Genomic DNA, 24260 nt, shown 5'->3' with positions numbered 1-24260 from the left:
CCCATGCAATAAACAATATGTTGGGAGGACTAAACGACAGTTAAAGGTCCGCATGTCTGAACATTTAAACAATATAGCCAAAGGCTGTGAAAATAATGCTCTATCAAGGCATTTTAAAGAAATCCACAACAAAGATGGCGGAGGCCTTTCCTTCCTAGCACTGGAGCAGATAGATCATGACTGGAGGGGAGGCAACCACATTGAAAAAATGTCAAGGGCAGAATCGAAACGAATTTATGATTTTGGAAGTCTTATACCTAGAGGATTAAATGCAGAGTTGGAGATTTTTGGCTTTCTTTAATATTATGGGACATATGTTTCTCTCCGTTAGGGAATCGCATGCTTGACTGTTTATCAGTGCTGCGGCTCTCTCTCGGAGACAGACATGTGTACCCTTTTCCCTGCCTAATATTATATATCCGGAAAATGATCTATAATTCCAAAAGAACTTCTGCCATATCTTTAAAATACAAAATCGACTCACTCTCTATATCTTGTTGACATTGGATGAATATTTTGATAAATATCCATTGTACTTTGAACAATCCGAATAGGATGTTATATTGAATGGGAATTATAACAATGCAGTTCACATTTTTATTATTTTTAAATAATAAAAGTTTTATAATTTTTTATATGTATTTATGATGCCGTTTGGTATACAGTATATGAGGAAAGATGGCAAATGAATTAATGAGATATAATTGAAATATGATTTTTAAAAAATTGGCTGATAAAAATCACCATAAAAGTTTAAGTAGAGTTGTTGCAACAAAATCCTTGTAGGATTTTGGTATCCTGAGCAAATCTGCAGCTTTTGCCAAAAAAACGCATGTGCCAAACAAAAACGCACCTAAAACGCAACAAAAACGCAAGTAGAAAAATTGAAAAGTAAGGCGATTAATGAAATAGTAGATGAGAAAAAATATGCAGGATATACATGAAAAAAGAAAAAATAATATCCAACACATCTAAAAAGAGATAAAATGTTGTTGAAAAATATTCCATTTCTGACTTTTGGAATTTCCAGCTAGGAGTATAAAAATCAATCCAACATGGAGTAGGGTCATTACCACTGAGGAAGAGGAGAGGTCTCCTCGAAACGCGTTTGGTTTCTAGGGATCTGGACAAAGATCTATATATGACCCAGCTATAAGAAGATTTCCCTTATATTTTGTGGGATAACAGTGCACTGTATCCCTGACCGGACGAAAACGAAGCTTGTGCTTCATACAACTGGCCGCTACGTCACTTCCGGAGTGACGATCCTGTCTCCGACTCCACGTGGAACGCTGACCAAGAAACAGCCGGGACGCCGGCTCTCAGCAGCGCTTAGACCACTTGGAGGTTTGTCCGACACAAAGGAGAAGGTAAGCCCACATAGTGGGTTGTCATCTGTACACCGTCCCGGAGTGCCGGACTGATATAAAGACATACCCGTATAGCGGGCTGATATCATATATGCCTTGAAATACCAGAGGGATTGATTATTATTGAAGTATACTAATAGAGTGGGCGTTATCAGATATACTCTGAGCTGTTAAAATCTATAGCCTGCTTGAAAAGGAACACTATACCTAAAGTTCAACACAACTGAAGTATCTCAATATTGGATCTTTCTCCATTAGGAATAAAAAAGAAGTTTTATCCCTTTATTGCTAATTTCTCAAGGACTTGCAACATTGATAAAATTTATCACCTTGATTTATTTGTTACCATTGATACCAGACTGTGTTTATTTATCAACAGTGTATGTAATTACGCATTTTATCAATATTAATTTTAACCTTTTATGTACTTACATTAAATTTTGTGATTTGCAACCTAATGACCCCTGTGTTGAGAGTGCCAGTCTTCTACTATTTTACTATTTTTGCCGTGAAGGGTGTTTCACATTTAGACTAGAGCACCTCGTAGTGGATGCGAGTGGGTGAGCTATTTCCTATATTTCCTTTTCTGTAAAAAAAGGCCTGAATTTTAATTCAATACATTGGCCCGAATAATATTTTTCTTATTGTGGTGAACGGTAACAATGAGGAAAACATCTAGTAAGGGACGCAGACGTGGACATGGTCATGGTGGTGTTAGTGGACCCTCTGGTGCTGGGAGAGGACGTGGCCGTTCTGCCACAGCCACACGTCCTAGTGTACCAACTACCTCAGGTCCCAGTAGCCGCCAGAATTTACAGGGATATTTGGTGGGGCCCAATGCCGTTCTAAGGATGGTAAGGCCTGAGCAGGTACAGGCATTAGTCAATTGGGTGGCCGACAGTGCATCCAGCATGTTCACATTATCTCCCACCCAGTCTTCTGCAGAAAGCGCACAGATGGCGCATGAAAACCAAGCCCATCAGTCTGTCACATCACCCCCATGCATATCAGGGAAACTGTCTGAGCCTCAAGTTATGCAGCAGTCTCTTATGCTGTTTGAAGACTCTGCTGCCAGGGTTTCCCAAGGGCATCTACCTAGCCCTTCCCCAGGGGTGGAAGAGATAGAATGCACTAACGCACAACCACTTATGTTTCCTGATGATGAGGACATAGGAATACCACCTCAGCATGTCTCTGATGATGACGAAACACAGGTGCCAACTGCTGCGTCTTTCTGCAGTGTGCAGACTGAACAGGAGGTCAGGGATCAAGACTGGGTGGAAGACGATGCAGGGGACGATGAGGTCCTAGACCCCACATGGAATGAAGGTCGTGCCACTGACTTTCACAGTTCGGAGGAAGAGGCAGTGGTGAGACCGAGCCAACAGCGTAGCAAAAGAGGAAGCAGTGGGCAAAATCAGAACACCCGCCGCCAAGAGACTCCGCCTGCTACTGACCGCCGCCATCTGGGACCGAGCACCCCAAAGGCAGCTTCAAGGAGTTCCCTGGCATGGCACTAATTCAAACAATGTGCTGACGACAAGACCCGAGTGGTTTGCACGCTGTGCCATCAGAGCCTGAAGCGAGGCATTAACGTTCTGAACCTTAGCACAACCTGCATGACTAGGCACCTGCATGCAAAGCATGAACTGCAGTGTAGTAAACACCTTAAAAACAAGGAAGTCACTCAGGCTCCCCCTGCTACCTCTTCTGCTGCTGCCGCCTCGGCCTCTTCTGCTGCTGCCGCCTCGGCCTCTTCCTCCGCCTCTGGAGGATTGTTGGCACCTGCCGCCCAGCAAACATGGGATGTACCACCAACACCACCACCTGCGTCACCAAGCATCTCAACCATGTCACACGGCAGCGTTCAGCTCTCCATCTCACAAACATTTGAGAGAAAGTGTAAATTCCCACCTAGCCACCCTCGATCCCTGGCCCTGAATGCCAGCATTTGTAAACTACTGGCCTATGAAATGCTGTCATTTAGGCTGGTGGACACACACAGCTTCAAACAGCTCATGTCGGTTGCTGTCCCACAGTATGTTGTTCCCAGCCGCCACTACTTCTCCAAGAGAGCCGTGCCTTCCCTGCACAACCAAGTGTCAGATAAAATCAAGTGTGCACTGCGCAACGCCATCTGTAGCAAGGTCCACCTAACCACAGATACGTGGACCAGTAAGCACGGCCAGGGACGCTATATCTCCCTAACTGCACACTGGGTAAATGTAGTAGCGGCTGGGCCCCAGGCGGAGAGCTGTTTGGCGCACGTCCTTCCGCCGCCAAGGATCGCAGGGCAACATTCTTTGCCTCCTGTCTCCTCCTCCTCCTACTCAGCTTCCTCCTCCTCTTCTTCTTCCACCTGCTCATCCAGTCAGCCACACACCTTCACCACCAACTTCAGCACAGTCCGGGGTAAACGTCAGCAGGCCGTTCTGAAACTCATATGTTTGGGGGACAGGCCCCACACCGCACAGGAGTTGTGGCGGTGTATAGAACAACAGACCGACGAGTGGTTGCTGCCGGTGAGCCTCAAGCCCGGCCTGGTGGTGTGCGATAATGGGCGAAATCTCGTTGCAGCTCTGGGACTAGCCGGTTTGATGCACATCCCTTGCCTGGCGCATGTGCTGAATTTGGTGGTTCAGAAGTTCATTCGCAACTACCCCGACATGTCAGAGCTGCTGCATAAAGTGCGGGCCGTCTGTTTGCGCTTCCGGCGTTCACACCCTGCCGCTGCTTGCCTGTCTGCGCTACAGCATAACTTCGGCCTTCCCGGTCACCGCCTCATATGCGATGTGCCCACCAGGTGGAACTCCACCTTGCACATGCTGGACAGACTGTGCGAGCAGCAGCAGGCCATAGTGGAGTTTCAGCTGCAGCACGCACGGGTCAGTCGCACTGCGGAACAGCACCACTTCACCACCAATGACTGGGCCTCCATGCGAGACCTGTGTGCCCTGTTGCGCTGTTTCGAGTACTCCACCAACATGGCCAGTGGCGATGACTCCGTTATCAGCGTTACAATACCACTTCTATGTCTCCTTGAGAAAACACTTAGGGCGATGATGGAAGAGGAGGTGGCCCAGAAGGAAGAGGAGGAAGAGGGGTCATTTTTATCACTTTCAGGCCAGTCTCTTCGAAGTGACTCAGAGGGAGGTTTTTTGCAACAGCAGAGGCCAGGTACAAATGTGGCCAGACAGGGCCCACTACTGGAGGACGAGGATGAGGAGGAGGTGGAGGAGGATGAGGATGAAGCATATTCACAGCGGGGTGGCACCCAAAGCAGCTCGGGCCCATCACTGGTGCGTGGCTGGGGGGAAACACAGCACGATGACGATACGCCTCCCACAGAGGACAGCTTGTCCTTACCTCTGGGCAGCCTGGCACACATGAGCGACTACATGCTGCAATGCCTGCGCAACGACAGCAGAGTTGCCCACATTTTAACGTGTGCGGACTACTGGGTTGCCACCCTGCTGGATCCCCGGTACAAAGACAATGTGCCCACCTTACTTCCTACACTGGAGCGTGATAGGAAGATGCGCGAGTACAAGCGCACGTTGGTAGAGGCGCTACTGAGAGCATTCCCAAATGTCACAGGGGAACCAGTGGAAGCCCAAGGCGAAGGCAGAGGAGGAGCAAGAGGTCGCCAACGCAGCTGTGTCACGGCCAGCTCCTCTGAGGGCAGGGTTAGCATGGCAGAGATGTGGAAAAGTTTTGTCACCACGCCACAGCTAACTGCACCACCACCTGATACACCCCTCCACGTACTGACTGATGGTTCGGCCCCATTCAACTTCTGGGTCTCCAAATTGTCCACGTGGCCAGAGCTAGCCTTTTATGCCTTGGAGGTGCTGGCCTGCCCGGCGGCCAGCGTTTTGTCTGAACGTGTATTCAGCACGGCAGGGGGCGTCATTACAGACAAACGCAGCCGCCTGTCTACAGCCAATGTGGACAAGCTGACGTTCATAAAAATGAACCAGGCATGGATCCCACAGGACCTGTCCATCCCTTGTGCAGATTAGACATTAACTACCTCCCCTTAACAATATATTATTGTACTCCAGGGCACTTCCTCATTCAATCCTATTTTTATTTTCATTTTACCATTATATTGCGGGGCAACCCAAAGTTGAATGAACCTCTCCTCTGTCTGGGTGCCGGGGCCTAAATATGTGACAGTGGCCTGTTCCAGTGGTGGGTGACGTGAAGCCTGATTCTCTGCTATAACATGAAGACTGATTCTGTGCTGACATGAAGCCAGTTTCTCTGTTACGGGACCTCTCTCCTCTGTCTGGGTGCCAGGGCCTAAATGTGTGACAGTGGCCTCTTCCAGTGGTGGGTGACGTGAAGCCTGATTCTCTGCATATGACATGAAGACCGATTCTCTGCTGACATGAAGCCAGATTCTCTGCTATGGCATGAAGAGACTGATTCTCTGCTGACATGAAGCCAGATTCTCTGTTACGGTACCTCTCTCCTCTGTCTGGGTGCCAGGGCCTAAATGTGTGACAGTGGCCTCTTCCAGTGGTGGGTGACGTGAAGCCTGATTCTCTGCTATGACATGAAGACTGATTCTGTGCTGACATGAAGCCAGATTCTCTGTTACGGGACCTCTCTCCTCTGTCTGGGTGCCAGGGCCTAAATATGTGACAGTGGCCTGTTCCAGTGGTGGGTGACGTGAAGCCTGATTCTCTGCTATGACATGAAGACTAATTCTCTGCTGACATGAAGCCAGATTCTCTGCTATGGCATGAAGAGACTGATTCTCAGCTGACGTGAAGCCCGATTCTCTGATTTTGGACCTCTGTCCAATTGATTGGTTAATTTTTATTATTTTTATTTTTATTTTAATTCATTTCCCTATCCACATTTGTTTGCAGGGGATTTACCTACATGTTGCTGCCTTTTGCAGCCCTCTAGCTCTTTCCTGGGCTGTTTTACAGCCTTTTTAGTGCTGAAAAGTTCGGGTCCCCATTGACTTCAATGGGGTTCGGGACGAAGTTCGGGTGGGGTTCGGATCCCGAACCCAAACATTTCCGGGAAGTTCGGCCGAACTTCTCGAACCCGAACATCCAGGTGTTCGCTCAACTCTAGTGTATGATGCCCTCCTTTATGTGTAATAAAGGGTGTATTGGAGTGCCAGTTACTTGTAATTATTCAAAGCCCTTTCACTGCTGTTCCCGAACCATTTTGGTGGTGTTTCCATTTATTTCTGACTTTTTCCTATGAACCAGACACCCTCCCCTCTTCAGAGCAGGGGGTGCCTGGTTTAATGCTCGGGTTCTCCCATTGACTTCTATTGTGCCGAGCACCCGAGCATCCCGAGTTGTTTGACCTGAGCACCCGAACACCCGAGCACTTTGGTGCTCGATCAACACTACTGCTTAACAGACGCAGCAGGCACAATATTGATAACTGTTTATTCTCAGTGATGCTGTACTGAAGCTGCACCCTCCTGCAGCGGCCAAACTTAGAGGAATCCCATGGAATTATTGTGAATTGGAGTGAAAAACACAGGTTTCTAGGGGCATCAGTAGTATTTATTAAAAATATAGGGTTAAAGCACTTAAAAATACGTGAAGTGATTCGATTGAGGTCTCACTTTTCCTTAAGCTCAAAACTGTAACAATATCCAATATGCCAGTGATATTTTAACTGTAAAACATACTTGCCCCAGGTGTGTTACTTCAGCAAAACCAATATTTGTAATACCAACATCGGGACACAAAAAATAGATAGTAACGTCCGTTGTGACAGCACAAATTGTATGTGCCGTCAAGACACTATACAAATGATCAATTGTTTTAAATCAAATGTTTTGCTTCGCTCAACACTAATCAGGATCCTGCATTACTCAGTTTAATCATTATCAAAAGAATCACTGAATCCTCTAGAAACAATTACCAATGCATTATAAATCATGAATCCTACTGGATCTTCAGATTACAAACCTTTCACCCCAATGAGTGAGAGAGTAATGAGAGCAAATGGTGCTGAGTCAACAGCAGCCAGGAGTAAATACAAAAATCTGTGCAAAGTGCAAATGGCTACAGTGTACAATATAGTTCATAGAATCAGCCTTTATCTTCTGTGAATCCATGCTGCATAGCTACATTGCAATTCCACAGATCATATAAAATAGACGTGATAAAGAAACATTTTATCAGGCTATTGATCCAGAACTCGTCCAAAAACAACTAGTTCATTTATGTGGCTGAAAGGGTAAAATGACAACTTACCCGTAGAAAAACAGAGGTAAGAAACAACATGCTGTCCTCCTATACTGTAAATGAGCTTCCCCCTGTCTCCGTGCATTTACAATAGCAAGAGCTTACTGCTTGCTGTCAAGGATCTCCTGGGGCTGGTTAGTTATTCAGCACCGGGGATCTCTCACTGTCAGCGCTGACCACACTGATCAATGAGAAATAGCAGGGAGATGAACACATATTTAGGGTACACATAGTAACATCCTGTACAGTATGTGAGGAAGCAGTGAGGACAGCAGCGGAGAGCCCAGCCGTCTTCACAATCTGTACTGCACTGTACTGTACAAGGAAGACGGATGTGCCTTAGTAATTAGAGTTGAGCGAACCCGAACTGTAAAGATCGGGTTCGTACCTAACTTTAGGTTATTCGGCACCCGGACCCGAACATTTACGTAAAAGTTCGGGTTCGGTGTTCGGCGCTTTTTTGGCGCTTTTGAAAGGCTGCACAGCAGCCAATCAACAAGCGTCATACTACTTGCCCCAAAAGGCCATCACAGCCATGCCTACTATTGGCATGGCTGTGATTGGCCAACTGCAGCATGTGACCCAGCCTCTATTTAAGCTGGAGTCACGTAGAGCCCACAGTCACTCTGCTCAGATTAGTGTAGGGAGAGGCTGCAGCTGCTGTGAGGGAGAGCTCAGGGAGAAATCTTATCAAGGACTGCTTTTTTTACTCAGCGATCTACAGCAAATGTGTTTTGTGGGTGCAGTGCACAATTTTTTTAAGCCTGCCCTGAGCCAACTACTGCTGAAAACTAACTTTTTTTACTTCAGTTTGTCAATATCATTACATAATCGGCAGCCATTTTATGCAACGATAGTGCACCAGCACAGGCTATCTGCAAGTCCAGAAATACATCTTTTTGCTTACTGGGGTGAAAAAACCCTCTAATATACTGCACATCTGGGATAAGACGTGCATAAGTGACTGTCACATTTATGCCAGAAATACATCTATTTGGTTACTGGGGTGAAAAAACCCTCTAATATACTGCAAAATCTGGGATAAGACATGCATAAGTGACTGTCACATTTAGGCCAGAAATACATCTTTTTGGTTACTGGGGTGGAAAAACCCTCTAATATACTGCAAAATCTGGGATTAGACGTGCATAAGTGACTGTCACATTTAGGCCAGAAATACGGCTTTTTGGTTACTGGGGTGAAAAAAAACCCTAATATATACTGCACATCTGGGATTAGACATGCATAAGTGACTGTTACATTTAGGCCAGAAATACATCTTTTTGGTTACTGGGGTGAAAAAACCCTCTAATATACTGCACATCTGGGATTAGACATGCATAAGTGACTGTCACATTTAGGCCAGAAATACATCTTTTTGGTTACTGGGGTGAAAAAACCCTCTAATATACTGCACATCTGGGATTAGACATGCATAAGTGACTGTCACATTTAGGCCAGAAATACGGCTTTTTAGTTACTGGGGTGAAAAAACCCTCTGATATACTCCACATCTGGGATTAGCCGTGCATAAGTTACTATGAAATTTAGGCCACAAATACCGCTGTCATATGGAGTTAAAAAATTTTTTTTTTTGTGCAATACTCTACATCAGAGTTTTTATTGGCGGTTAATCATTTTTAACAGACTTAACCACTTTTTACTTTGCTTTGTGAACGCTAACTATGAGGCAAAGATCTAATAAGGGACGCGGTCATGGTCGTGGTGTTAGTGGAGCCTCTGGTGCAGGGAGAGGACGTGGCCGTTCTGCCACAGCTACACGTCCTACTGAACCTACTACCTCAGGTCCCAGTAGCCGCCAGAATATACAGCGATATTTGGTCGGGCCTAATGCCGTTTTAAGGATGTTAAAGCTTGAGCAAGTACAGGCGCTGGTCAATTGGGTGGCCGACAGTGGATCCAGCACGTTCACATTATCTCCCACCCAGTCTTCTGCAGAAAGCACACAGGTGGCACTTGAAACCCATGCTCATCAGTCTGTGACATCACCCCCGTGCATATCGGGGAACCTGTCTGAGCCTCAAGTCATGCAGCAGTCTCTTATGCTGTTTGAAGACTCTGCTGGCAGGGTTTCCCAAGGGCATCCACCTAGCCCTTCCCCAGGGGTGGAAGACATAGAATGCATTGACGCACAACCACTTATGTTTCCTGATGAGGACATGGGAATACCACCTCAGCACGTCTCTGATAATGATGAAACACAGGTGCCAACTGCTGCGTCTTTCTGCAGTGTGCAGACCGAAAAGGAGGTCACGGAAGAAGACTGGGTGGAAGACGATGCAGGGGACGATGAGGTCCTAGACCCCACATGGAATGAAGGTCGTGCCACTGACTTTCAGAGTTTGGAGGAAGAGGCAGTGGTGAGACCGAGCCAACAGCATAGCAAAAGCGGGAGCAGGGTGCAAAAGCAGAGCAGCCGTCGCCAAAACAGTTCGCCGGCTACTGGCCACCGTCACCAGGGACCGAGCACAACAAAGGCAGCTTCAAGGAGTTCCCTGGCATGGCACTTCTTCACACAATGTGCTGACGACAAGACCCGAGTGGTTTGCACGCTGTGCCATCAGAGCCTGAAGCGAGGCATTAACGTTCTGAACCTTAGCACAACCTGCATGACCAGGCCCCTCCTGCTCCCTCTTCTGCTGCTGCCTTGGCCTCTTCCTCCGCCTCTGGAGGAACGTTGGCACCAGCCGCCCAGCAAACAGAGGATGTGCCACCAACAACACCACCTCCGTCACCAAGCATCTCCACCATGTCACACGGAAGCGTTTAGCTCTCCATCTCACAAACCTTTGATAGAAAGCGTAAATTCCCACCTAGCCACCCTCGATCCCTGGCCCTGAATGCCAGCATTTCTAAACTACTGGCCTATGAAATGCTGTCATTCAGGCTGGTGGAGACGGACAGCTTCAAACAGCTCATGTCGCTTGCTATCCCACAGTACGTCGTTCCCAGCCGCCACTACTTCTCCAGGAGAGCCGTGCCCTCCCTGCACAACCAAGTATCCGATAAAATCAAGTGTGCACTGCGCAACGCCATCTGTGGCAAGGTCCACTTAACCACAGATACGTGGACCAGTAAGCACGACCAGGGACGCTATATCTCCCTAACTGCACACTGGGTAAATGTAGTGGCGGCTGGGCCCCAGGCGGAGAGCTGTTTGGCGCACGTCCTTCCGCCGCCAAGGATCGCAAGGCATCATTATTTTCCTCTTGTTCCCTCCTCTTCCTACTCGGCTTCCTCCTCCTCTTCTACCACCTCCTCATCCGGTCAGCGACAGACCTTCACCACCAACTTCAGCACAGCCCGGGGTAAACGTCAGCAGGCCGTTCTGAAAATGATGTGTTTGGGGGACAGGCCCACACCACGCAGGAGTTGTGGCGTTGTATAGAACAACAGACCGACGAGTGGTTGCTGCCAGTGAGCCTCAAGCTCGGCCTGGTGGTGTGCGATAATGGGCGAAATCTCGTTGAAGCTCTGGGACTAGCCGGTTTGACGCACATCCCTTGCCTGGCGAATGTGCTGAATTTGGTGGTGCAGAAATTCACGTGTGCTGACTACTGGGTGGCCACTCTGCTGGATCCCCGTTACAAAGACAATGTGCCGTCCTTAATTCCCTCACTGGAGCGTGATCGGAAGATGCCCGACTACAGGCGCACGCTGGTAGACGCGCTCCTGAGAGCATTCCCGACTGACGCCGGGGGACAAGTGGAAGAACAAGGCGAAGGCAGGGCTGGAGTAAGAGGTCGCCAACGCAGCTGTGTCAGCGCCAGCACCTCAGAGGCAGGGTTAGCATGGCCGACATGTGGATAAGCTTTGTCACCTCGCCTCAACAACCGGCCCCAACTGCTGATATGGAGCGTGTTAGCAGGAGGCAACATGGTGGAACAGTACCTGTGCACACGCCTACACGTACTGACTGATGGTTCTGCCCCATTCAACTTCTGGGTCTCCAAATTGTCCACATGGCCAGAGCTTGCCCTGTATGCCTTGGAGGTGCTGGCCTGCCCTGCAGCCAGTGTACTCTCTTAACGTGTATTTAGCATGGCAGCAGGCATCATTACAGACAGACGCAGCCGCCTGTCCACAGCCAACATGGACAAGCTCACGTTCATTAAAATGAACCAGGCTTGGATCCCACGAGACTTTTCTGTACCTTGTGCAGAATAGACATTTATACCACCATCAAACATACATTCTTGTACTCAAGTCAAGTGCAATGACTCTTTGTTTTATTTTTTATTTTATTTGTCACAATATTTTGGGGGCTACCTACCCCAATAAAAAAAAAATAAAAAAACATTGTTGGCTACCTCCTCCTCATCCATTGCTGCCTCCACCTACAACACCACATTCACCGCCTCCTCAACTTCCGACTCCATATCCACCTTATTCTCTGAGTTGCAGGTTAATAATTTGTAATTTTTAGTTATTTTATTTCATTTTAAGTTATTTCCCTATCCACATTTGTTTGCAATTGTCGGGTGACATTTTACCATTTTTGGCGTATACAAACCCCTGCTGTGCCTGGGTGACAGGGGCCTAAATCTCTCAAAATCCTCTGTTCTATTGCTGGGTGACATGAACCCCCTTTTGCCGTGAATGAACCCCTACTGTGCCTGGGTGACAGGGGCCTAAATCTCTCAAAATCCTCTGTTCTATTGCTGGGCAACATGAACCCGCTTTTGCCGTTAATGAACCCCTGCTGTGCATTGCTGACAGGGAACTAAATTTAGTCAAAACATCTGCTACTGATTGGAAGATTTGCGACTACAAGCGCACGCTGCTGATGGCATTCCCACCTGACAGCGGGGGCACAGTGGAAGCACAAGGCGAAGGCAGAGGAGGAGGAAGAGGTCGCCAACGCAGCTGGGGCACCTCCAGCACCTGAGAAGGCAGGGTTAGCATGGCTCAAATGTGGAAAAGGTTTGTCAGCCTTGGAGGTGCTGACCTGCCCTGCAGCCAGTGTATAGTGGGAACGTGTGTTTAGCACGGCAGAGAGCATTATCACAGGTCACAGCCAATGTGGACAAGCTTACGTTTATTAAAATGAACCAAGCATGGATCCCACAGGACTTGTCCGTACCTTGTGCAGAATAGACATTTATACCAGCCTCAGCCATCCATTCTTGTACTCAAGTGCACTTATTCTATGTTTTATTTTGTTATACAGTACAGACCAAAAGTTTGGACACACCTTCTCATTCAAAGAGTTTTCTTTATTTTCATGACTATGAAAATTGCAGATTCACACTGAAGGCATCAAAACTATGAATTAACACATGTGGAATTATATACATAACAAACAAGTGTGAAACAACTGAAAATATGTAATATTCTAGGTTCTTCAAAGTAGCCACCTTTTGCTTTGATTACTGCTTTGCACACTCTTGGCATTCTCTTGATGAGCTTCAAGAGGTAGTCCCCTGAAATGGTTTTCAATTCACAGGTGTGCCCTGTCTGGTTTAATAAGTGGGATTTCTTGCCTTATAAATGGGGTTGGGACCATCAGTGACGTTGAGGAGAAGTCAGGTGGATACACAGCTGATAGTCCTACTGAATAGACTGTTAGAATTTGTATTATGGCAAGAAAAAAGCAGCTAAGTAAAGAAAAACGAGTGGCCATCATTACTTTAACCACCTCAGCCCCCCTAGCTTAAACACCCTTAATGACCAGACCACTTTTTACAATTCTGCACTACACTAATTTCACGGTTTATTTCTCGGTCATACAACTTACCACCCAAATGAATTTTACCTCCTTTTCTTCTCACTAATAGAGCTTTCATTTGGTGGTATTTTATTGCTGCAGACATTTTTACTTTTTTTGTTATTAATCGAAATTTAACTAAATCTTTGCAAAAAAATTACATTTTTCACTTTCAGTTGTAAATTTTTTTTAAAAAAAACTACATTTCTATATAAATTTTTCTCTAACTTTATTGTTCTACATGTCTTTGATAAAAAAAAAATGTTTGGGTAAAAAAATGGTTTGGGTAAAAGTTATAGCATTTACAAACTATGGTACAAAAATGTGAATTTCCGCATTTTGAAGCAACTCTGACTTTCTGAGCACCTGTCATGTTTCCGGAGGTTCTACAATGGCCAGACAGTACAAACACCCCACAAATGACCGCATTTCGGAAAGTAGACACCCTGAGGTATTCACTGATGGGCATAGTGAGTTCATAGAACTTTTTATTTTTTGTCACAAGTTAGCGGAAAATGATGATTTTTTTATTTTTTCTTACAAAGTCTCATATTCCACTAACTTGTGACAAAAAATAAAAACTTCCATGAACTCACTATGCCCATCACGAAATACCTTGGGGTGTCTTCTTTCCAAAATGGGGTCACTTGTGGGGTAGTAATCTAAATGTGTAAAAAAATGCCCTGTAAAATCCTAAAAGCCCCTTTGCCCACCTAGGCTGCAAAAAAGTGTCACACATGTGGTATCGCCGTACCTAGGAGAAGTAGGGCAATGTGTTTTGGGGTGTATTTTTACATATACCCATGCTGGGTGAGAGAAATATCAACTTTTCCCATTTTTTTTATAGAAAGTTGTCATTATGGAGAGATATTTCTCTCACCCAGCATGGGCATGTGTAAAAAGACACCCCAAAACACATTGCCCTACTTCTCCTGAGTACGGCGATACCACATGTGTGACACTTTTTTGCAGCCTAGGTGCACAAAGGGGCCCAAATTCCAATGAGTATCTTTTAGGAGGGCATTTGGATTCCAGACTTCTTCTCACGCTTTAGGGCCCCTAAAATGCCATTTTGGAAAGAAGACACCCCAAGGTATTCCGTGAGGGGCATGGCGAGTTCATAGAAGTTTTTTTTTTTTTGCACAAGTTAGCGGAAATTATTATTATTTTTTTTTTCTCACAAAGTCTCCCTTTCCGCTAACTTGTGACAAAAAATGAAATTTTACATGAACTCGCCATGCCCCTCACAAAATACCTTGAGGTGTCTTCTTTCCAAAATGGGGTCACATGTGGTGTATTTATACTGCCCTGGCATTTTAGGGGCCCTAAAGCGTGAGAAGAAGTCTGGAATATAAATGTCTAAAAAAATTTACGCATTTGGATTCCGAGAGGGGTATGGTGAGTTCATGTGAGATTTAATTTTTTGTCACAAGTTAGTGGAATATGAGACTTTGTAAGAAAAAACAAGAAAAAAATAAATAAATATCAATTTCCGCTAACTTGTGCCAAAAAAATGTCTGAATGGAGCCTTACAGGGGGGTGATCAATGACAGGGGGGTGATCAGGGAGTCTATATGGGGTGATCACCCCCTTGTAAGGCTCCATTCAGAGGTCCGTATGTGTTTTGCGGATCCACGGATCAATGGATCGGATCCGCAAAACACATACGGACGTCTGAATGGAGCCTTACAGGGGGGTGATCAATGACAGGGCGGTGATCAGGGAGTCTATATGGGGTGATCACCCCCCCTGTCATTGATCACCCCCCTGTAAGGCTCCATTTAGACGTCCGTATGTGTTTTGCGGATCAGATCCATGGATCCGCAAAACACATACGGACCTCTGAATGGAGCCAGCCTTACAGGGGGGTGATCAATGACAGGGGGGTGATCAGGGAATCTATATGGGCTATATGTCATTGATCACCCCCCTGTAAGGCTCCATTCAGACGTCTGTATGTGTTTTGCGGATCAGCGGATCCATGGATCGGATCCGCAAAACACATACGGACGTCTGAATGGAGCCTTACAGGGGGGTGATCAATGACAGGGGGTTGATCAATGACAGGGGGGTGATCAGGGAGTCTAATATGGGGTGATAAGGGGTTATTAAGTGACAGGGGGGGGAGTAGTGTAGTGGTGTTTGGTGCTACTTATTACAGAGCTGCCTGTGTCCTCTGGTGGTCGATCCAAGCAAAAGGGACCACCAGAGGACCAGGTAGCAGGTATATTAGACGCTGTTATCAAAACAGCGTCTAATATACCTTTTAGGAGTTAAAAAAAATCGCATCTACAGCCTGCCAGTGAACGATCGCCGCTGGCAGGCTGTAGATCAGCTAGTTTACCTCAGGTTCCTGTGAACACACGCGCCTGTGTGCGCGCATTCACAGGAAATCTCACGTCCATCCAGAATAACAGGGCCGCCGCAAAGACGCAATCCTGCGTACGGCGGTCCTGTAGTGGTTAAGAAATGAAGGTCAGTCAGTCAGCCGAAAAATTGGGAAAACTTTGAAAGTAAAGGCTATTTGACCATGAAGGAGAGTGATGGGGTGCTGCGCCAGATGACCTGGCCTCCACAGTCACCGGACCTGAACCCAATCGAGATGGTTTGGGGTGAGCTGGACCGCAGAGTGAAGGCAAAAGGGCCAACAAGTGCTAAGCATCTCTGGGAACTCCTTCAAGACTGTTGGAAGACCATTTCAGGGGACTACCTCTTGAAGCTCATCAAGAGAATGCCAAGAGTGTGCAAAGCAGTAATCAAAGCAAAAGGTGGCTACTTTAAAGAACCTAGAATATGACATATTTTCAGTTGTTTCACACTTGCTTGTTATGTATATAATTCTACATGTGTTAATTCATAGTTTTGATGCCTTCATAGTCATGAAAATAAAGAAAACTCTTTGAATGAGAAGGTGTGTCCAAACTTTTGGTCTGTACTGTATGTCCCAATATTTTGGGGGATACCCCAATTTAAAAATAAAAAATAACACAAATCAGTGTTGGCTACCTATACCTCCTTCACCGCCGCTTCCACCTACACCGCCACGTCAACCTACACCGCCACATCCACCCATCCACCTCCTCCTCAACCTCCTACTCCTAGATCCAGATTGTTATTTTTAATTTTTCTGTATTTTATGTTATTTTAAGTCATTTCCCTATCCACTTTTGTTTGCAGAACAGTTGCCATGCTCTTAAGCGCCTTTTGCCGCCCTCTAGCCCTTTCCAGGACTATTTTAGAGCCATTTTAGTGGCCAAAAGTTCGGGTCCCCATTGACTTCAATGGGGTTCGGGTCCAGGGTCAAGTTCGGGTCCCGAACTTTTTTTTCAAGTTCGGCCGAACTCGTCGAACCCGAACATCCAGGTGTCCGCTCAACTCTATTAGTAATGCTTATTTAATGGGCGCTGCTAAGGAACATTTAAGTTTTCTCCTATAAGTGTACAACTTCACTAAATAAAGCATATTAGAAAAATGTTCCCTTTCACTGTAGAAGGAAATATACATAAATGGCAGTTACACTTTAATGAAAATGTAATCTAAAGATCCTTACTGTGAACCTCCAAAGTCCTCCGATTCCATCACTCTGCTCAAAACATGTAGGCTCCAGACCTTCTTCTACACAACATTTGATGGCTGCGAGGCCACTGCACCCTGCACCAATAATAGCCACTTTCTTCGACATAGTTACTGAAAAATAAAGTTCAAAATTTGAAAGTTAAAAATGAATGCATTTGAAATGTTATGCCATACTATTCACATTAAAAATATGAACTCAGGTTTAAGGGGCATCGGACACTTAGATAGGTCATCAGTATCTGTTAGTTGGAGTCTGACAGCCAGGAACACTGCCAATCAGCTGGTTGAGAAGGCATCAGTGCTCCTGTGAGTGCCACAGGCTCCTTGCACCTTACCCTAGGCCAATGACATCAAGTTTATCGGTAACTTGCCCGAGGCACAGCTCTGTCCCATTCAAGTGAAGGGGCCTGCAATACCAAGCACAGCCACTATACAATGTTCGGCGTTGTGCTTGGTAAGCTGCGAGAAGACCACTGCGTCGGTGCCTTCACAAACAGCTGATTGTGGGGGTGGCGGAATCCCGGGTATTGAACCCCCATTCATCAGATACTGATGACCTATCCAGAGGTTGCGTCATCAGTTAGAGTTATTGAACTCCTTTAACTGAGTGCTAGTGGTAGGAATGAGCATTTGAAATGCTGGCATTAGGTGTCGCAGCTAACAGAAACTGCTCTATCAATTCTAACTGCTTTAACTGCTTCATCAATTCTCCCTACAGTATTGTTAGGTCTTGAGGACCAGATTTGGTCAAAACTGTTTTCACCCAGTTTTGGCTACTTTCACACCTGCGTTAGGTGCGGATCCGTCTGGTATCTGCACAGACGGATCCGCACCTATAATGCAAACGCTTAGATCCGTTCAGAACGGATCCGTTTGCATTACCATGAAAAAAAAAAAAAAAAAATTATAATTTTTTTTTTTTTTTGTTTGTTCATGATAATGCAAACGGATCAGTTTTGACTTTACATTGAAAGTCAATGGGGGACGGATCCGTTTGAAAATTGAGCCATATAGTGTCAACTTCAAACGGATCCGTCCCCATTGACTTACATTGTAAGTCTGGACGGATCCGTTTGCCTCCGCACGGCCAGGCGGACACCCGAACGCTGCAAGCTGCGTTCAGGGGTCCGCCTGCTGAGCGGAACGGAGGACAAACGGTGCCAAACTGATGCATTCTGAGCGGATCCGCATCCACTCAGAATGCATTAGGGCTGGACGGATCCGTTCGGGGCCGCTTGTGAGAGCCTTCAAACGGAACTCAAAAGCGGAGCCCCGAACGCTAGTGTGAAAGTAGCCTAATACGGTATGTTTTCATTAAACATTTTGGGGGACATTTATTATGAATTATTCGTCACTTTTTGGTGTATTAATGTTGCAGATTTTGTCACAATGATTTTTTGTAGCAAAATCTGCAACATTTTGCCGCTCATGCAGCTTTTCCCGAATGCCAAGAAAAAGGAGCGTGGTGTGGGCAGGAAGAGGGCGGGTCGGTAGATCTGTTTAATTTATCATTTTTCATGCAAGTTTTTGTATATTTCAAACTGTATTTTAGTATGTCGCAAGTCCTGCTGGAGGAAGTGGCAAAGTTAAGTAGAAAGAAGAAACTCCCACGGCGCAAATACCAATCTTTGATGATGACACAAACTTGATTTAATGACTTAGCAGGTGGTGCAACGTATTTCGGGGCAGAAAGCACCCATTCATCAGGTACAGACTGCTCATACAATAAACACAAACTTCAAGACACACTTAAATACTTAAAAAACTCCAAAATGGCATAGAAGGGGGAGTGGAAGGTGGCTTGCAAATTAATATAATATTTAAATGAGGGTCACTGGTGGGTAAAACATTGGTGGTCAGCGTGGTGTATTAAAAAAAATAAAAATTAAATTAATTTGAAATTTAGATCGTTGGAGCGGTATCTGGCTGAGAGATAAAGCCGGAACACATCGCTCTGCTGGGCGCGGTCATGTGACTGCAGCGGCGGTCAAATGACCGCTCCATCACCCAGCAACCAGACGCTACTCCTCCTGCCCAGTTAGAATGTATGGGCGGGTGGCAGGAGGAGCGCATCGAAGGGGACGAGCGGTGTTAACTGCACCGAACCCGCTCGTGGGAGAAAGGGAGGGTGGGAGGAGAACATAAAATGGAAAGGGGAAGAATAAAAACGTCCCTAGACAATGATAGGGGGTGGAAGAGGAGACAAGAGGCGAGGCTTACAGAGGAGAGTGAGGCGTTTGGGGATAAAAAGCCACTCATAGCAAAGAACATGTGAAAAAATAAATAACAATGAATATAAATAATAATACAAAAACAAAATGGCTGCACACCATTATATATACAAACAATAGAGCTAGGAAATGGGGGTCCTTCTAGATAAAAGTGGTACAATACCGACTATAAATGAGTATACATGAATAATGGAAGCTCTTAGCGCACATACGTGTTGGGCCCATCCACCAGGCATCAAGGTGGCTTCCGCAGATGGGTCCCTATCACTAAAGAAACTGCCTCACTTTGGACTTACCTAAGCCTACAATATTCAGGGCAGTGTAGGAACCAGCTACAAACATTCTGCTCAGAAGTCCCAGGTAGATGGGCGTGTCCAGTCTAAAAGGGGTGCCACCCCCAACATGTATACTCATTTATAGTCGGTATTGTACCACTTTTATCTAGAATGACCCCCATTTCCTAGCTCTATTGTTTGTATATATAATGGTGTGCAGCCATTTTGTTTTTGTAATTATGTTTTCCTCATGGATATGCACCTGTGATCCTGAAGGTTTTAGTCTAAATTTTCTTGCAACATGTTGGGGGTGGCACCCCTTTTAGACTGGACACGCCCATCTACCTGGGACTTCTGAGCAGAATATGTTTGTAGCTGGTTCCTACACTGCCCTGAATATTGTAGGCTTAGGTAAGTCCAAAGTGAGGCAGTTTCTTTAGTGATAGGGACCCATCTGCGGAAGCCACCTTGACGCCTGGTGGATGGGCCCGACACGTATTTGCGCTAAGAGCTTCCATTATTCATGTATACTCATTTATAGTCGGTATTCTACCACTTTTATCTAGAATGACCCTCATTTCCTATCTCTATTGTTTGTATATATAATGGTGTGCAGCCATTTTGTTTTTGTAATTATGTTGGCCTCATGGATATGCACCTGTGATCCTGAAGGTTTTAGTCGAAATTTTCTTGCTAAAAAAAAAAAATATATATATTATAATAATAATAATAATAATAATAATAATAGGCATGAATTAGATATACAGTTGGATAACAAATAAAATGATAATTTGATACTGAATAAAATGGATGCTAAATGACATGGACACTTAAAATAAGAATAAAATTATCAATATAGTAAAATTAATTTCCCAGATAAACTGTACAATTATAATCACAGTGCAGGATAAGCTAATCCCTAGAAGTAACATTCGCATTAGGCATGATATACTGTGACGGTGTCAGTTTGATGGTAACTGCAACGAGCGAAAAAGGTAATAACGTGAAGTGGTGTATAAAGTGAGTAGGATATCTCAATGCACAGGCTACAGTAGGAAGAAGAAAAGTGCAACAGCACAACAGTGGGATTATGTAGTGGTGGTGCCCGCGGTGTCAGGTAACAGTCCGTAAGTACCCCGTCACAGCTTGAGAAAGACCGCACTGGTTGAAACGTCGCTAAGAATTGGTGAATAAACACTGAATTGCTGAAGAAAAGAGAGTGCCGTGGTAATTTTTTACAATTTCATTTTCAGGCTACAGTAGGGGCACTATAGTCAGAATATACTTGAAAAAACTCGGGGGGTTAAATATCAGAGCATGGGGAAAGAAGTTTTTTAAAAGAAGCGATACCGTAGATGTTCTTATGGTTCAAATATCCCTTTCATGAAATAATCTCAAATGCTTAATTGAGACAACGTGGATTCAAACTGTTGAGCTTATATATCCAAAACATTTTTCGTCTCCGCAAGGTTTTGATGATGTTGTAACCATTAGATTTGATCTGCTCTATCAGGGTAATGGTAAATCCAAGGAATGAGCCTTGATGGTGTTCAGTAGCGTGCCTGGAGAAACTGTGTTGGAGAAATCTTTTTTTGACATTAGATCTATGTTTATTCAATCTACCGTGGAGAGTCTGGATGGTCCGCTCCACATACTGAAGGCCACAAGGGCACTCGAGTACATAAATTATGTTTGAAGAGCCATAATTCAGATGTCCTTTAATAAAAAGGTATTGCCGCTGGAGTTATGGACAGTTGTAGTAGTGTGTATGCTTTTGCAGCGTAAGCACTTAGGCTGCTTACACTTAAAGCTTCCAATTGGACTGGTACTACCAGAACATGAATCGAGACTCAGTTTCAGTTTAAGTTGGCTGGCGCCAGTAAGTTCTTCAGAGACTGGGCCCTCCTAAATGTCAGACGGGGTCTCTCTGGCAGAATCTTGGTCAGGATGGGGTCTTGTTTGAGGATGAACCAGTGTTTGGAGAGGATCTTTTTAATCGTAGTATGATTGCTGTTAAAAGTGGTTAGAAAGTTGGTACTATAACCTCCCACGGAAGGGTCCTTCTTAGAGGTCAAGCTTTTTTTTATCCAGTAGGCAATCTTCCTGTGCGAGTGCATGGGCTCTATTGAAGGCCGCTTCTATTATCCCAGGGGGGAAGCCTTTCTGTGCAAATCTGGTGTGAATCATCTAACTCTTGGCGATGAAGTCATTGTCTTCTGAACAGTTCCGTCTGACACGTTTGAACTGGCTAAATGGAATATTAGTCTTCCACTTCTTATAGTGGTTACTGGCAAAGTCAAGATAGCTGTTACAGTCTACTCTCAAAATATGTATAAGTACGACGGGGTTTAAAACATAAGTGGACAAATTGAAGATCTTTATTTCTTTAACTGGTGTCTCGGAAAATTTCACATTTTTCTTTTTGCCCTTGCCTCCTCTGCAACCTCTTCTAAGTTTTTTCGTTTTGCGGGTCTTGTCCCCAACGAATGAAAGTAATTTGTTATTGTCGTTGTCCCTGGGCCTTTCAATATCGGATACGACGTCGCTGGGTCCAGTAAAGGGGGTAGAGATAAAAAAAAGATGGTGGACAAATGCTGGTTGATATTGAGAAGTTGGAGTAATCTTCCAGTACAGAATTGAGACATATAGTGTGACCTGTGGACACGGGGGCTGAAGGAGAGTTTGGGATGGGGGGTGGAGACTCTCCATGAAGGGTGATGAGTGAGTCCAATTTCGCCAATCTGTTCATGGGGGCGTTCGAGGAGACCCACATCTACAATTCAGGATATTGGATCAACAATATCATCTTTTATCGTCGTTATATTGACAACTTGATTTTTATATGGAAAGGTGACAGTACGTCAGTGGAAGGTTTAATCAGACATGTTAATAACAACAGCTGGTTCATCACACTTTCAGGGACCCACAGCAAGTCAACCGCCGAATATTTGGATTTAGAGCTTAGCTGCACCAGTGGAAAAATAACTACTCGTACATATTTTAAGAAAGTAGACTGTAACAGCTATCTCGACTTTGCCAGTAACCACTATAAGAAGTGGAAGACTAATATTCCATTTAGTCAGTTCAAACGTGTCAGACGGAACTGTTCAGAAGACAATGACTTCATCGCCCAGAGTGAGATTATTCACACCAGATTTGCACAGAAAGGCTTCCCCCCTGGGATAATAGAAGCGGACTTCAATAGAGCCCGTGCACTCACACAGGAAGTTTGCCTACTGGATAAAAAAAGCTTGACCACCAAGAAGGACCCTTCCATGGGAGGTTATAGTACCAACTTCCTAGCCACTTTTAACTGCAATCATATTACGATTAAAAAGATCCCCTCCAAACACTGGTTCATCCTCAGATGAGACCCCATCCTGAACAAGATTCTGCCAGAGAGACCCCGTCTGACATTTAGGAGGGCCCAGTCTCTAAAGAACTTACTGGCGCCCAGCCAACTTAAACCGAAACTGAGTCTCGATTCATGTTTAGGTAGTACCGGTCCAATTGGAAGCATTAAGTGTAAGCAGCCTAAGTGCTTATGCTGCAAAAGCATACGCACTACTACAACTGTCCATAACTCCAGCGGCAATACCTTTTCTATTAAAGGACATCTGAATTGTGGCTCTTCAAACGTAATTTATGTACTCAAGTGCCCTTGTGGTCTCACGTATGCAGTGCAGGTGTATCTCACACCAAAAATCTGTATATGACACCCACCGAACTAACAGACAGATTAACTATATTAATTTCCCTGTCACGGATGCAGTGCAGGTGTATTTGTGGAAACTTACGGCCACCTCTGTGGATGGCTATCAGTGACTGACAGCTACTGTACCTCTGTATGCACATTGATAATACCTCCCCCGTGTACTGAGAGCTGTTCACAGGGGTGATCATAAGTTAGAAAAAGCTAAGATATAAATTACAAGTTTTATTGAATCCTATGTAAATATCTTCTATCTATCTATCTATCTATCTATCTATCTATCTATCTATCTATCTATCTATCTATCTGATAGTCTGTTCTACTTTATAACATGCTGCCTGCAGAATGTATTGCATTGTATTTGTGGTGACATGTCCTCTTTAATGAAAGCTCTTTCCTGGATGAAAGATATTTTGTTGAAAGATCATTCCCAGAAAGATCTTTCACCCATCTCCCAGTTTTTGAACATGTATGGTCACTTTGAAGAACTATAACAGCCAATATAGACTAAAATGTGTATGGCCTTGTTTGCAAAAGAAATGTTCACAAGATGATTGTTCGTTGCACGTACATTACACAGTTAAGACAAATTTGCACTATTTACTTTCATTTTATAAACTATCCCTATTGTCAGATGGACAATGTAAAGATTACATTTTAAAACCTCTAACGTGTTTTTTTTCCAGTAAAATACCTTGATCTTAAGGAGCTCGTTCCAGCTAAAAATCTGCTTCCGTATCAGAGACAAGACTGATAAAAGGTAATAAGTAACCTATGCTCGCAGCCTCAGGTTATACTGCTGCTGTATACGGATATTGCATAATCTGCTTGACTGTCGGGAGAAGTAGGCAGGTCTTCAGAATAACTCAGAGGTATTATATATATATTTGGGATGTTGTAAGCAGTTTTACAAAATAAATATTCCTAATGACAAAAAGACTATGGGGGTCATTTATTATACTAAAATACGCCTATATTATATCTCCCGACATTCAAGCAGATTTTGCAATATCCGTATACAGCAGCAGTATAACCTATATTAGACGTATTTCAAGTGCAGATGGCAGCGCAACAGTTGCCCCACTGTCTGCGACTTTTCCCCACTCACAGCAGGTCTAAAATTGTGGGCGTGGGGTGG

At 44.9% G+C, this 24260-nt stretch overlaps 1 protein-coding gene across 2 annotated transcripts in view; it reads right to left on the bottom strand.

The window, feature by feature from the left end:
• Positions 1-23874, bottom strand: part of LOC120979406 (dimethylaniline monooxygenase [N-oxide-forming] 2-like) — a 91138-nt gene extending 67264 nt beyond the window's left edge. The window contains exons 1-2 of one of the 2 annotated variants that reach the window (XM_040408144.1): positions 23817-23874; positions 16879-17015 (exon numbers count right to left, since the gene is read on the bottom strand). In XM_040408144.1, coding sequence (XP_040264078.1) covers positions 16879-17010 — 132 coding nt within the window. In that variant the 5' untranslated portion in view covers positions 17011-17015; positions 23817-23874. Of the gene's footprint in view, positions 1-7609; positions 7727-16878; positions 17016-23816 lie in introns of those variants that run through there. The other variant, XM_040408145.1, reaches the window with a different exon arrangement.
• Positions 23875-24260: the final 386 nt, after the last annotated feature.

Source organism: Bufo bufo, chromosome 9 (assembly GCF_905171765.1).
Source record: "Bufo bufo chromosome 9, aBufBuf1.1, whole genome shotgun sequence".
In the NCBI taxonomy this organism is placed as follows: domain Eukaryota; kingdom Metazoa; phylum Chordata; class Amphibia; order Anura; family Bufonidae; genus Bufo; species Bufo bufo.
This window is presented reverse-complemented; position numbering and strand designations above follow the sequence as displayed.